Below are 14,053 nucleotides of genomic sequence, written 5' to 3'. Positions count from 1 at the left end.
AGGCACTCGGATGGTTTTCATTTTGTTGGTCATGTAAAATTTCTCATGAAATGACAATGAATATTTATATTTTGGGAAAGAAATCTACCAAGTCTTTTCCAAGAGAGTTTCTTGATACAGTACAGGTAGTCTTTTATGTAGAAATGCTGTGATTGGTTTTAACTTATTTTGAAGTGTATTAATTTCCATTTTTTCATGATGTTAGTATATATTTTTAGTACAGACATTGATAAGATATGTAGACCAGTGTGGAAAACATGAGAAACTTTGAGAGATCCTGAGTAAGTATAATAAAACTGTTCTCTGAGCTGGAACCTCTGTTTTTGATGTGGAAAATACAGTGAGTATTACAGGAGGCAATTATTATTTCTTATGAATGTTTATAAAATGTCATTAGAAACATATGTTCTGCTTCCTGTGGACTTTGTTTAGAGGCCGGTCATGCACATGTTTAGGCCTGTGAAAGCAGCATCGGCAGTACTGGAACAAGGGCTTTGTGTGCTTATGTCACTTCCTTTGGTGGCATCTCATACAATCAGAAACTCCTTTCGTTTTTACTCTCTTTGGGCAGAACTTCAAACATAAGCGCATTATCTATTATCTTTATTTTTTTTAAGAAATGTAAGGAGATATGGCATTACATTTGAGTTACTGGCTTTTGTCTAAAAATAGAAACAAAAATCCTCATCTGATTATAATGCTTTCCTCACTTCATGTTGTCATTTGTGAAAATAATGCTAGAGAAACAGCATTTTCATTTTCTTTTATCTTTTTCATGAAGGTACAGTTAGTTCTCCATATGGGGATGTGGGTGGGAAGTTAGAGGTGTGCGTGATATATAGTTTCATAAATCTCCCTGAGTGATTTTATGGATTCTTTCTAGTTGAAAACTGTTCTGTTCATCTATCCTTCATTGCTGGCTAGATAATCCAGTCTTGGAACTAGAATAATTGATGACGGTTCTGATATATGTTCAATTAGGTGATGAAATCACCTAACCAAATTTGATGATATTCGTCTCCCCACACATGTCCCTGGCCTCCATATTTTTCAGAAGTCTCCATACAGTTTTCCATAGTGACTGCACCAGTTTACAATCCTCCCAGCAGTTTACAATGGCTCCCTTTTCTCTACATTCTCCCCAACATTTGTTATTCCTTGTCATTTTGAGAATAGCCATTATAGCAGCTGTGAGGTGGTATCTCATTGTAGCTTTGATCTGCACTTCCTTGATAGTGATGTTGACCATCTTTTCACATGCCTGTTGACCATCTGTGTGTCTTTGGAAAAATGTCTGTTTAGATCTTCTGCCCATTTTTGAATTGGGGTTTTTTGTTGTTTTGTTATTGTAATGAGTTCTTGATATATTTTGGATGTTAGTCCATCATCAGATATACAACTAGCAAATATCTTCTCCCATTCAAAGGTAGGTTACCTTTTCATTTTAATGATGGTTTCCTTTGCTGCTCAAAAAAGCTGTTAAGGTTGATGTAGTCCCATTTGTTTATTTCTGCTTTTGTTTTCCTTGCCTTTGGAGTCAGATCCACAAAAATATTATTAAGGCTGATGTCAGTGAGGTTGCAGCCTAGGTTTTATTCTAAGAAGTTTATGGTTTCAGATCTTTAATTGATTTTGAGTTAATTTTTGTATCTATTATATTTAGGCCACTCTTTGTTTCACAGGTTGCTGAAACTCTCTTCATGTCTTTTCGGTCTTTCTTGCTTACTGTTCTCCAGACTGCATAATTTCCATTGTTCTGTCTGCTACTTGCCTGATTTTTCTGACATATCCAAGTTCTGCTATGAAATTCATCATTTTTTATTTGCGACTATCTGTCATTTGTCTTCTTTTTTTTGAAAGTTTCATAGTTTTTATTCCTCATCTGAGATTTCCACATGTTCATGCATTGTGAACTTTCATATATTCCTGAAAGTCCTGGAGTATATTCATAATAACTACTTTAAAATCCTTGTTTGTATTGGTTCTCTCAGGATTGACTGCTTTTTCTCTTGATTAACTCTAGCAGATATTCCAATACATACAATAAATCATATGATTATCCTGCTTTTACCTGACAGGTATTTTTGTTCCATATTGAGTCAGCAGGGTGCTTTTTTGTTTTTAAGTATTTTGAGTTTTCCTTTTTTATAGTTTATCTTTCTGTGGGTTAACTTGAGTGAATTTGTTGAAACACGAATTCTTTGCCTGATCTTTGTCAGATGTTTCTATTTTTTGTAAAGCAAAATGCTTTAGAAAGTTGCTGCTGCTGTTAAGTCACTTCAGTCATGTCCGACTCTGTGTGACCCCATAGATGGCAACCCACTAGGCTCCCCTGTCCCTGGGATTCTCCAGGCAACAACACTGGAGTGGGTTGCCATTTCCTTCTCCAACGCAGGAAAGTGAAAAGTGAAAGTGAAGTTGCTCAGTTGTGTCTGACTCTTAGCGACCCCATGAACTGCAGCCTACCAGGCTCCTCCATCCATGGGATTTTCCAGGCAAGAGTACTGGAGTGGGTTGCCATTGCCTTCTCCGAATTAAGTAAGAAGTTAGTTACAAATTCATTTGAGGACTGGTCTTTACCATAAGGAAAAATAGTATGTTTATAGAAGAATTTTATGAATATGTTATTTTTAGTGCTTATTTATATTATTCATGTCTATGCCTAAGTGGAAAAAGTGAAAGTCGCTCAGTCATGTCTGACTCTTTGCGACCCCATGGACTATACAGTCCATGGAATTCTCTGGGCCAGAATACTGGAGTGGGTAGCCTTTCCCTTCTCCAGGGGATCTTCCCAACCCAGGGATCGAACCCAGGTCTCCCATATTGCACATGGATTCTTTACCAGCTGAGCCACAAGGGAAGCCCCTAAGTGGAGAAGAGAATGGCAAACTACTTCAGCTTCTTACCTTGAGAACCCCATGAACAGTATGAAAAGGCAAAAAGATAGGACACTGAAAGATGAACCCCCAGGTCAGCAGGTATCCAATATGCTACTGGAGAATAGCAGAGAAATCACTCCAGAAAGAATGAAGAGCCTGAGCCAAAGTGGAAACCATACCCAGTTGTGGATGTGTCTATTGGTGAAAGTCAAGTCTGATGCTATAAAGAACAATTTGTATAGGAATCTGAAGTGCTAGGTCGTGAATCAAGGTAAATTGGAGGTGGTCATACAGGAGATGGCAAGAGTGAATGAACATCGACTTTTTAGGATCAGTGAACTTAAATGGGCTAATTTAATTCAGTTCAGTTCAGTCACTCAGTCATGTCTAACTCTTTGCAACCCCATGAATCGCAGCACACCAGGCCTCCCTGTCCATCACCAACTCCCGGAGTTCACTCAAACTCATGTCCATCGAGTCAGTGATGCCATCCAGCGATCTCATCCTCTGTCATCCACTTCTCCTCCTGCCCCCAATCCCTCCTAGGATCAGAGTCTTTTCCAGTGAGTCAACTCTTTGCATGAGGTGGCCAAAGTACTGGAGTTTCAGCTTTAGCATCATTCCTTCCAAAGAAATCCCAGGGCTGATCTCCTTCAGAATGGACTGGTTGGATCTCCTTGCAGTCCAAGGGACTCTCAAGAGTCTTCTCCAACACCACAGTTCAAAAGCATCAATTCTTCGGCGCTCAGCCTTCTTCACAGTCCAACTCTCACATCCATACATGACCACAGGAAAAACCATAGCCTTGACTAGACGGACCTTTGTTGGCAAAGTAACGTCTCTGCTTTTGAATATGCTATCTAAGTTGGTCATAACTTTCTTCCAAGGAGTAAGCGTCTTTCAATTACATGGCTTCAGTCACCATCTGCAGTGATTTTGGAGCCCAAAAAAATAAAGTCTGACACTGTTTCCACTGTTTCCCCATCTATTTCCCATGAAGTGATGGGACCGGATGCCATGATCTTAGTTTTCTGAATGTTGAGCTTTAAGCCAACTTTGTCACTCTCCACTTTCGCTTTCATCAAGAGTCTTTTTAGTTCTTCTTCATTTTCTGCCGTTAGGGTGGTTTAATCATATATTTTTAGTTTTAATATAAAAATTCCATTAGGGAGATTCCATATAATATTTGTTAATTAAACTTTCAAATTGGGAAACAGCTCGTTTATAGCGTAAATCATGGCTGTACACTATTTGTCAGAACTTAAGACACCTATTATGAAAATTTTTGAAAACAGGGTAATACCTATTTAGGTGACTGCTTTTAGCTGTATTATAATTTGAATTGCTACTTAATATTACAGACTAGTCCATTTTAGCTCTTTGATTCTTTAAATATTATGTAAGTCTGATTTTGGGGGCTTCCCTGGTGGCTCAGATGGTAAAGTGTCTGTCTGCAATGCAGGAGACCCGGGTTTGATCCCTGGGTTGGGAAGATCCCCTGGAGAAGAAAGTGGCAGCCCACTCCAGTATTCTTGCCTGGAAAATCCCATGGACGGTGGAGCCTGGTAGTGTACTGTCCATAGGGTTGCAAAGAGTTGAACACGACTGAGCGACTTCACTTCACTTCACTTCTGATTTTTACTGGGTTCTGTTATTTTTTGTTTTTTCTGTCACTGGTGATTCATCTCAGTTCTGCTTTCTAAAATTAATCCAAAACTGACCACTTGTCATCACCTTCCTACAGTTACAATTATCAAAGCCCTCCCTCATCATATTTCACCTGCATGTACAGTCAGTAGCCTCATGTTGGATTTCCTGCTTCCCCTTCTTCTGCACAATCTTTTCCGTAAAAGACAATTAGAATTCTTCCTGAAAACACATACTCCTCTGCCCAGAATCCTGTATGGTGTCTCATCCCAAAGTCAGGTCTGTAGTGTGACCCCTGGAGTTACTGCTTCTTTAATCTCATCTCTTAACACTCTTAACTCTGCTCTAAATCAGGGCTTTCTTACCGTCTTCCTCAAGCATTCAGTGCACGCTCATACCTCAGAATATTGGCACCTAGTCTTCCTCCCAGGACTCCTTTTCTGGATGTTTGAACGAGTCACTCCCACACTTTATCTAAGAATTTACTAAAATACTTTTTGTTATAAGCTGTCCTTGACCTCTCATATCTAAAATCCTCTCCCCACCTCATTTGCAGAGTGACTGACACATAATTGTAGATTTTTACGTCTTTGTCTCATCTTTAACTTACGCAGGCCTACTTTGACAGCAGATGTTTTTAACAGTCTCTTTTATTGATTTCCTTCAAAAACATTCACAGTAATTTTATAGAAACAAAATCTCATTTTTGTACTGATAAAGTCACTGACTTATATAACATTTTATTAAATTTCATAATTATAACTCTAGACACCGTTGGCATAAATATTTGGAAATAAATATACCTGATGCTTGGCAAAGCTAAAATTTAACTCGTGGGAGCAAAGTGCAGGCTTCATTCTAGGGTTGTCTGCTAGACTCAGCAGACAGACTACTGTCAACATCAGGCAGAATATGCTGCAGAAGTAGAGAGTCTTTGTTAATCGTCCAGGGAATTGATTGAGTAGATCTCAATTAAAAGAGTTTGATTTGTAGTTAAAAAGAGAACCGAAATAAGCTTAGCTTGATTATATGAAGGAACACTTCTAGAGTGTTCTTTTATTTTTGGATTAGTTCATCTTGAAAATAAATTATAAAATTATTTATAGTAGAACCTTTCATATAAAATTAATTCCAAGAGTGGAAGTAGATGACCACTAGAGAATTGCTTCTGTTCTTACAATGAACATATATTTTAAAAATTTCTGAAGATGGCTAATAGTGATGGCTGTTGCCACTGAAACAAACACTTAAAAATGGTAAATTTTATGTTATGGATATTTTACCATAATAAAACCAAAATAAAAATATATCTATACTTAAAAATAATATAAATAAACCTGTGACATATTATTAATGTGCATTATAGAAGAAAAGCTAGGATTCATGGAATTAGAAGACTTGTATTTGTATAATACTAGTTCTACCATGAATGAGTTGAAAGCATTTTACCCAAATTTTACATTTTCTTAGCTGTAGTTTCTTACATTTGATGCAAATTTACTTACTCTTCACAAGTCTCAGGAGTTTTATGAGGAACAAATGAGGTTATTTATATAAAAATCTTTAAAGAACTGTAAATCAGTTTATGGACTTAGGTGGAATTTTTCATATTTTTGGAAGAGTAATTCATTGAACTGACTTAGTATTATATGTACAGTCTTGGCTGGAGGCATTTGCTATTGAGGTTTTAAAATGTTTAAATTACTTATTTTAAATGTTTTGGTTTTTTTTGAAAATGCAGCTGTTTTTGCTCCAGGGTATAATTAATTGAGAATGGAAAAGTTTGACTTATATTTGGAGAATTATACTTCTCATTGGCATTATTAAATGTTCAGGTTTTTTGTTATTGATGTCATTTCTTAACAGATCCCCTTTATAACTTCTGAAGGGAAAACCTTGCAAACTGAGGTGCATACTGAGTAACTTAGCTTTTCCTTTCTTGTTTGAAGTCAGTGTGTTAAAAAGCAGTTATTAAAAAAAAGGTTTATGCAGTAGGACAAAAAGTGGCAGATTGGGCAAGGTATAATGATACCATAAATCAGATTTGTGTGTGTGTTAGTCGCTCAGTCATGTCTGGCTCTTTGCGACCCCATGGACTGTAGCCCACCAGGCTCCTTTGTCCATGGGATTCTCCAGACAAGAATAAGTAATAGAAAATTATTCATTTTGGACATTGATTAAAGTGCATTTCTGGTTGCTCACCTTCCATAGACTAAAAGATATTTTTTTCCTGCCAGTAAGAAAACAGTGATTTGGAGGAGTTCAGTTAATTTACAGAGATTTTTTTTTGTTTTTTTGCAAAAATAGAGATAGAATGTAGGAAAATGGTCAATACAAACTCACTTTGGCAGGAACTTCTTTGTAAGATAAAGGGTAAAAAATCAGAATTTGATTAGGTGAAATCTATTGAATATGCTCTTGGGGCCAAAACAAAGAGCTCTGTGACCTAGTATACAGTGTACAGCACTGAAACAATGTGATCTTAACCTTTGGAATTCACTGTTTTAAACATCTTCTGTCAATTAATATGTACTCATTCTGATTAATAGAGCTGGTGTAGTCTGTGTTCAGTTTCAAGGGAGTCTTTTTCCTCTTAGTTAGTTGTAGCATTTCTGCAGTTTGCTCCAGAATTATTATTTTAGATAATGTGGCCCCTTGGCAAATTTTAAAATTTTAAATTTGAGTGCCTTTAGGCAGCATACTCAGTCATTTGCCATAGTCTCTGCCATTCCTATGGTTTCTGCCTTACTACACTTATTTCACTTATGTGAAACACCTGGCCTTTAGAGACATGTCACTCTTGCTCAGTTTTTACATAAAGGCACAGACAAGCATAAAAAGGAAAAGGATAATTTCTGTCTGTTCAACCCATACCTTTTCCCGTCATGCCTAGTGAGTGGGGATTCCCACAAGGCTTGGATGAGCAGATCTGAAACTGAGTGATCGTTAAATTATCCCTATGCATGGTGTCATCTCCTGGTTTATTTATAGCTTTCTAATTTTTCAAGTGCTATTAGTGTGTCATTTGCCATAACATACTGTGAATAAAGGACTATGCTAAATTTCTGTTAAGCCACAGTCTACTGGAGGTAAAGACTTCCAGTTTTATCTAGATATTTCTCATACTTTTTTTCCTAAGATATGCAAGAATTTTTATGCTGTTCTTTTTTTGTTAAACAGAGCAAAATAAATTAGTGGAATATAAAGATAAGAGCTGATGAGCATGCCACTAATGGAGAAAAAGGGGTATTTTCAAAGAATTGGTTTTTCCCCCATCCCATCTACATTTGATGTCAATCAAAACATACCATTGGCCATTCAATGCAATATGCTTGTTGTGCACATACACCAGTTGCTTCATGTACAATAAAGGAATGGGAAAGGGGAAAATGAAAGAATAGAGAAACTATATTGTAGTAGTAAGAATGTGGTGGAACCAAATTATAGTTTTCTAGTTGAAAATGTCTTCTTGATCTGGAGGAACAGAATTGTGAAGTGAAGTGTGAAAATGAAAGTCACTTGCTCAGTCCTGTCTGACTCTTTGTGAACCCATGGACTACACAGTCCATGGAATTCTCCAGGCCAGAATACTGGAGTGGGTTGCCTTTCCCTTCTCCAGGAGATATTCCCAACCCAGGGATCGAACCCAGGTCTCCCGCACTGCAGGCAGAATTCTTTACCAGCTGAACCACCAGGGAAGCCCATGAATACTGGAGTGGGTAGTCTGTCCCTTCTCTAGAGGATCTTCCTGACCCAGGAATGGAACTGGGGTCTCTTGCATTGCAGGCGGATTCTTTACCAGCTGAGCTACCAGGAGTAAAATTTAAAGTTCCCTTTTTAGTTGACACCTCCTGTCTGCTGCTGAAATATGGTATCTGCATCTTCCAACTGTGCAGGTGTGTCTGTCTCCTTGATTGGATGCCCATCAAATTGGGATCTGATCTGTCTCCTTGACAAACCCTGTTGTTCACAATAGGCTTTCATTAGTTTACTAAGTGGTGTATGCCTCTTAATTTTAAACTGCACCACAGAACCAACCTGCCCCACCAATTTCAAATTAATATGATTGTTGTTCTCAGTCTTGACTCATGCTTGGGGTTTTTCGTCTGCCATGGCAAGCACTGGGAGCATCCTCAGCCCCACCTCACAAGAGAGGTACCAGGTCCGCACAGAACAAGCACACAAGCAGCCCTAGGAACCACAGAAGGAGGCGGCAGCACTGGAGGAGGGAGAGGGCTTATGCCTCTCAGGCTTTTTGAACTGATACCTTTGGAAATGATACATTTCTTGGGGGCCTCTTTTGCGGGAGGAGGGTCTATTACTAATGCAGTAATATTTCCAATTATATTAATATTTAAATGAATGTCCTCAAAATGGAATGGTTAAGGTGTTCACATGGTATTAGAACTTGAAGATAAACCCTATAAACCATTATTAATTTGAAATGAAAAAACTCTGAACCATTCATGTATCATTCTATTTAAAATTGCCCTGAACACATTCTCTGTCTTTCTTACTCTGATTTATTTTTCTTCATCAGACTTTTTACCCCTTAAATTTTGTATTTGTGTCTTATCTCTTACTTCTGTGTACTCTTGTGGGCAGGGACTTGTTTCTGATTACTGTTCTGTTTTGTGGCTTACAACAGTGTCTGATGTATAATGAGAAACTTCCTAAATATTTGATGCAGGAGTCCATGCAACCCTCTCATGCAGCTGCCGTGTTTTCTATTATGGGCATGCCCTCCCCAGTCTACCTTCAGTGTGCTTTAGGTTAGTACATATGGAATACAGATCCTGATGTTGTAACTCTTCCTACTCTAAACCCCGCATTGTCTTCAGAATGACAGCTGTCCTAAGTATATCTCACTTTAATGCAATTTGCTGTTTATCTGCCTGTGCATTTTTGGTTTTGTTTTTAATTAAAACTTTGATCTCCTTGAGGAAAAGATCTTTGTTGCCTTCACCAACTTATCCCCTATACCTAACATGGTATCTGAAGGTGCTCAAGAAATGTTTGTACAATAAAGGTGTAGCAGTTTACATATAAAAAAATGGAAGTTCAGAGGTGATATGATACATGTTGGTGTGAGCAGCAGAATTGGACTAACTCCCTCAGTCCAATGCTCTACCACTTAAAGGAGTGGATTTCTATTTTTAATGAAAAGTATTTTTGTTTCTTCACTTGCAGATATTGAGGATGTTAAGAAGTACAAACCTGGTTACTTAGAAGCTACCCTTAATTGGTTTAGATTTTATAAGATACCAGAGGGAAAACCGGAAAACCAGTTTGCTTTTAATGGAGAATTCAAGAACAAGGTGAAGTTGATCATCTTTATTTTAAAATGTGCCTGTGATACTTGTACCACATTTCTTTCACTTTGGGGGATTTCTTATGTGAATATTTGTGGATAGTATGATAATAAAAGGACTGTTTACTGACTTTCAGGTTTAAGGACATTATTTTTATTTTTTAAAAAGTTTTAGGAGCTCTAAGTAAATCAGTAAGACTGATAAATACCTGTATCCATCCATTTATCTATCAATATCTCCTTCATCTCAGAAAATAAAAGATTTCCATGATCAGTCTAACTCTGTAAATTGTAAATGAAGAAAAATCTTTCATTTTACTGTTATGAAGAGGAGGGAGTTACTTACCATTAATGCAAATCCAGAGGGGCTTCCCTCCTAAGTGTTCATTCTATCATGACTGAATTCAGCTACTTAACAGTTAAGAAAGTATTTGAATTGTCTTACTGTCAGAGGGCTTTTATATTAGAAAACTAAAAAGTTACCAAAAAGTAGCTCTAATATGACACAAATGGAGAAAATGGACCTGAATTAAAGTCTAAAACTATTAGACTACTTCTTTTATTTATTTATTTTTACTACTTTTAAACGTATTGCCACTATATAAGTTTCACATTTTAAACCAGCCTTTAAGTGGGTACTAATAAATACAGTGTGTTTTGTAAGTAAAGTAAGCCATGGTCATCAAAACTTCAAAATTACAGTAAGTATTTTGTTATACAAGAGCTTATTGCTGAACACAGTATTTTTAAAAGGTATATTAATCCTTAAGATCTTGAGGGCTTTGTCTAGGATTTATTAAATATGGATATAAAACTACTAGGCTGTGATCTCTCACATAAAAATAAAATACTAAAAATTTATAAAATAAATAATTTTTTTCTTTTTCCTCTAAAATGTGTGTTGTATTTTATGTTTGAAACAATACACATTTCAAACCTATGTGTACCTTTGTGGCCCCTTATTGCCTTGGGGTTGGACTGCCAAGTCATTCCATGAATTTATAAAAGAATGAGGTAGTTTGAGAATTTGGGGGGTTTGATTTCAACAAACATTAATTTTTTTCTGAATGAAGACTGGGTCATTTATGCATCCCTTCAGAAAATAATCATTTTATTCATTGCTTTTTATCACTTCTGTTTAATATATTGAGCCTAACCCAGGAAAATTGAATTATATCTCTTCAACATGGTTGAAAGATGGCTCTAGGCTGTAATCTAGATTTTTTTTTTTTTATGCTGACTGCTTAAAGCAAGTACTGGAATCTGTTTTAATAATCAAAATTATCTGAATAATATAGTTAAAAATCTTTCCATGTATTTTCCAAATAATAAATTGACTTTTTGTCACATACCTTAGGAGTCTCTCCTGCACCACCTCACCAAGCATTAAGCCGTCTCCTTCATCTCAGGCAACAGCAGACCTGAGGGAGTTTTCTTGTCAGAAGTACATTTGCATCATTTTCTTCATATCATAATGTGTTTAGTTGTCACTGAAAAAGAGAGGAGCCAGTATGACTTAGTTAATACGTAAGGACTCTGCTTATGGAAATTTAGCAACATTTTGGGGGAAAAAATAAAAATGTTCTTCTTTGAAAAAATAAAGCAAGTTTTCCTTAAATGGTCTTACTAGATATGTGTCTATTGTTGAGTTTCATTTTTATACACTATATGAATTCATGCTAAGAAAAAGATTTTTAAAATGTTGAGGTTTATTACCTTCAGATAGTGGATAGCCTAAAATGATTATTCAATTAAACTACTTGCAGCATTGTTGATGATTAAATTATTAAGTTTGTGCTTATGTACAATCCAGATAGTAGGCTAATCAGTTTACATGCAAGTCTTATTTATTCTTTCAGCAACACTATGATTTAAATCAGGGGTTGGCAACTTTTTCTTTTTCTGTAACAGCAGATGTGTTCTCTGTCACAACTACTCAGCTCTTCCAGTGCAGTCAGGGGCTGTGCACAAATGCATGGATGGACATGGCTGTGCTCAGTAAAACTGTATTTACAAAAGCATGTGGCAGGCTGGATTTGACCCAAAGGCCCAAGTGCACCAGCTCCTGATTTAGTTGATTTTCATTACATTCCATCTTAAAGAAGAATAAATTAAAACAATGAGATTGAATAATCTGCACAAAGTCACACAGCTGGTAAATAAGGATATGAGAACTTACATTTAGGTTTGCCTGACTTCAGAGCTCATGTTCTTAGTAATTAACTGTCATTCTATGACTAGTTCCAAGTTATTAATAGTATAGTGATGTGATTGCTATGTCTGTTTTTGGTTTTTAACAGGCTTTTGCTCTTGAAGTCATTAAATCTACTCACGAATGCTGGAAAGCCTTGCTTATGGACAAGTGTGATGGTGGGGCTATAAATTGGTAAGTATTTGTCTTTTCTATGTAGTGTTAATTTTTATTATTAATTGGTACCAAAGAGCCATATGATACTACTCAGATCTTTTGTTTGTTTGTTTCTTTTAAACAGAATTGCAAAAAAAAATTTTTTTTTTTTTTTTTTTCATTTAAAAAGTGTTTAAAGAGCACCTATTTGGAAAGCATTGCCAAGTACTGGGCACTATAAAATTAGAAATTGACATGATCACTTTTCTCAAGGGATTTATAGTTTAGTAGGGAATATTGTCAAGTAAACAAGCATTTACTCACAATGAATTGTGATATATGCAAAGGTGGAGCAAAAAACAGTGATTTTTCAACATGCAGACATATGATTATTTAATTTATGTTGTATGTACCACATCATTTCTTGGTAAGAGTAAAAAAAAGCCTCTTATCCAACATGATCTGGGTTACCAGATAATTATTAAGGGGAATCAAACAAACATAAGATGTATAATTCAAACATTTTATTTTACTTTAAAACATTTAAATGTATGTTTATTTATCAATCTGTGGATATAAGGCTAAGACTTTTTCTGTAGGGATTCCATGTAGACTATATAATAGAATAATATAATATACTATATAATGGAGAATAAAGATCAGATCCTGCAATCTTTATACTCCTTATACTTAAAAACCTTTGTAAATTTTTAGGATTCTTTTTATCTAACCTTTTACACTTGTCTTGGTGATGGTTTAGTTGCTAAGTTGTGTTTGACTCTTGCGACCCCATGGACTTTAGCCCACCAGGCTCCTCTATCCATGGGATTTTCCAGACAAGAATACTGGAGTGGATTGCCATTTCCTCCTCCAGGGGATCTTCCCAACCCAGGAATTGAATCCAGGTCTCCTACATTTCAGGCAGATTCTTTACTGACTGAGCTATGAGGGAAGCCTTTATAGCTGGGTTGTATTACCCACACCTAATTTAACACCCAAGTTTTTATAGTAGCTCAGTGGTAAAGAACCGCCTGGCAAAGCACAAGATGCGAGTTCAGTCTCTGTGTCAAGAAGATCCCCTGGAGAAGGAAATGACAACCCACTCTAGTATTCTTGCCCGGAAAAATCCCATGGACAGAGGAGCCTGGTGGGCTACAGTCCGTGGGGTCACAAAGAGTTGGACACGACTTAGTGACTGACCACCAACAGCAGAGCCTTGACAGTGTTTGCAGCCTCAGTAGTTTTAGAGCCCACTTGGTGTCCATAGAAATAATTCTGTTTCCACATTCCCTTCATCTGTGAGTATCATATAGCTTAAATCATGAAGTTAAAATAACAAAGGCAACTGACATAAAAGATTTGAACATGAAAACAACTGACTCTTGGTAAGCCTAACTAACAAGCAAAAATACAGTCTTTCTGGCAAGCAGAATCCTACCCAAGTTCATTGTCCTCTTTGAATCAGAAAATGGGAAGCCATTTATTCTTTCAGTAAGTACTGATTGAGGGGCTCCTGCCAGGTACTGTGCTGGAGTACAGTGAATCTACTCCTTGTGCTCTTGGAGCCCAAAGTCTGGGAATCAAGAGGGAAATCATTAAAAAAAAAAGAAAGAAATCATTAGACCAAAGTAATATGGGATAAAGAATTAGTCAGTCTCAGGCAATGTTTAATTCAAGTTCAGAGGCTTACCTTGTAAATGCTTGGGCATTATAGCTTCAGATTCTATTGCTCTCTTTTTAAAAAATTTTAATTATAGATGATTTACAATATTACATTAGTTTCTGCTCTATATCAGGATATATCAATTGTATGTATATATCCTTCCTTTTTTAGATTCTTTTCCCTTATAGGTCATTACAGAGTATTGA

General features: G+C 36.5%; 1 protein-coding gene and 1 pseudogene across 3 annotated transcripts in view; one reads left to right on the top strand and one right to left on the bottom strand.

The window, feature by feature from the left end:
• Positions 1 to 14,053, top strand: part of PPA2 (inorganic pyrophosphatase 2) — a 217,184-nt gene that overhangs the window by 175,636 nt on the left and 27,495 nt on the right. For all 3 annotated transcript variants that reach the window (XM_055587874.1, XM_055587872.1, XM_055587873.1), the window contains 2 exons: positions 9,717 to 9,844; positions 12,138 to 12,223. In XM_055587874.1, the coding sequence (XP_055443849.1) occupies positions 9,717 to 9,844; positions 12,138 to 12,223 (214 nt within the window). The remainder of the gene's footprint in view (positions 1 to 9,716; positions 9,845 to 12,137; positions 12,224 to 14,053) is intronic.
• LOC129657353 (small ubiquitin-related modifier 2-like) lies at positions 8,364 to 8,639 on the bottom strand (annotated as a pseudogene).

Source organism: Bubalus kerabau, chromosome 7 (genome assembly GCF_029407905.1).
Source record: "Bubalus kerabau isolate K-KA32 ecotype Philippines breed swamp buffalo chromosome 7, PCC_UOA_SB_1v2, whole genome shotgun sequence".
NCBI classification, from domain to species: Eukaryota; Metazoa; Chordata; class Mammalia; order Artiodactyla; family Bovidae; genus Bubalus; species Bubalus kerabau.
Note: the sequence above shows the minus strand (reverse complement) of the source record. Positions and strands in the feature narration are given on the sequence as shown.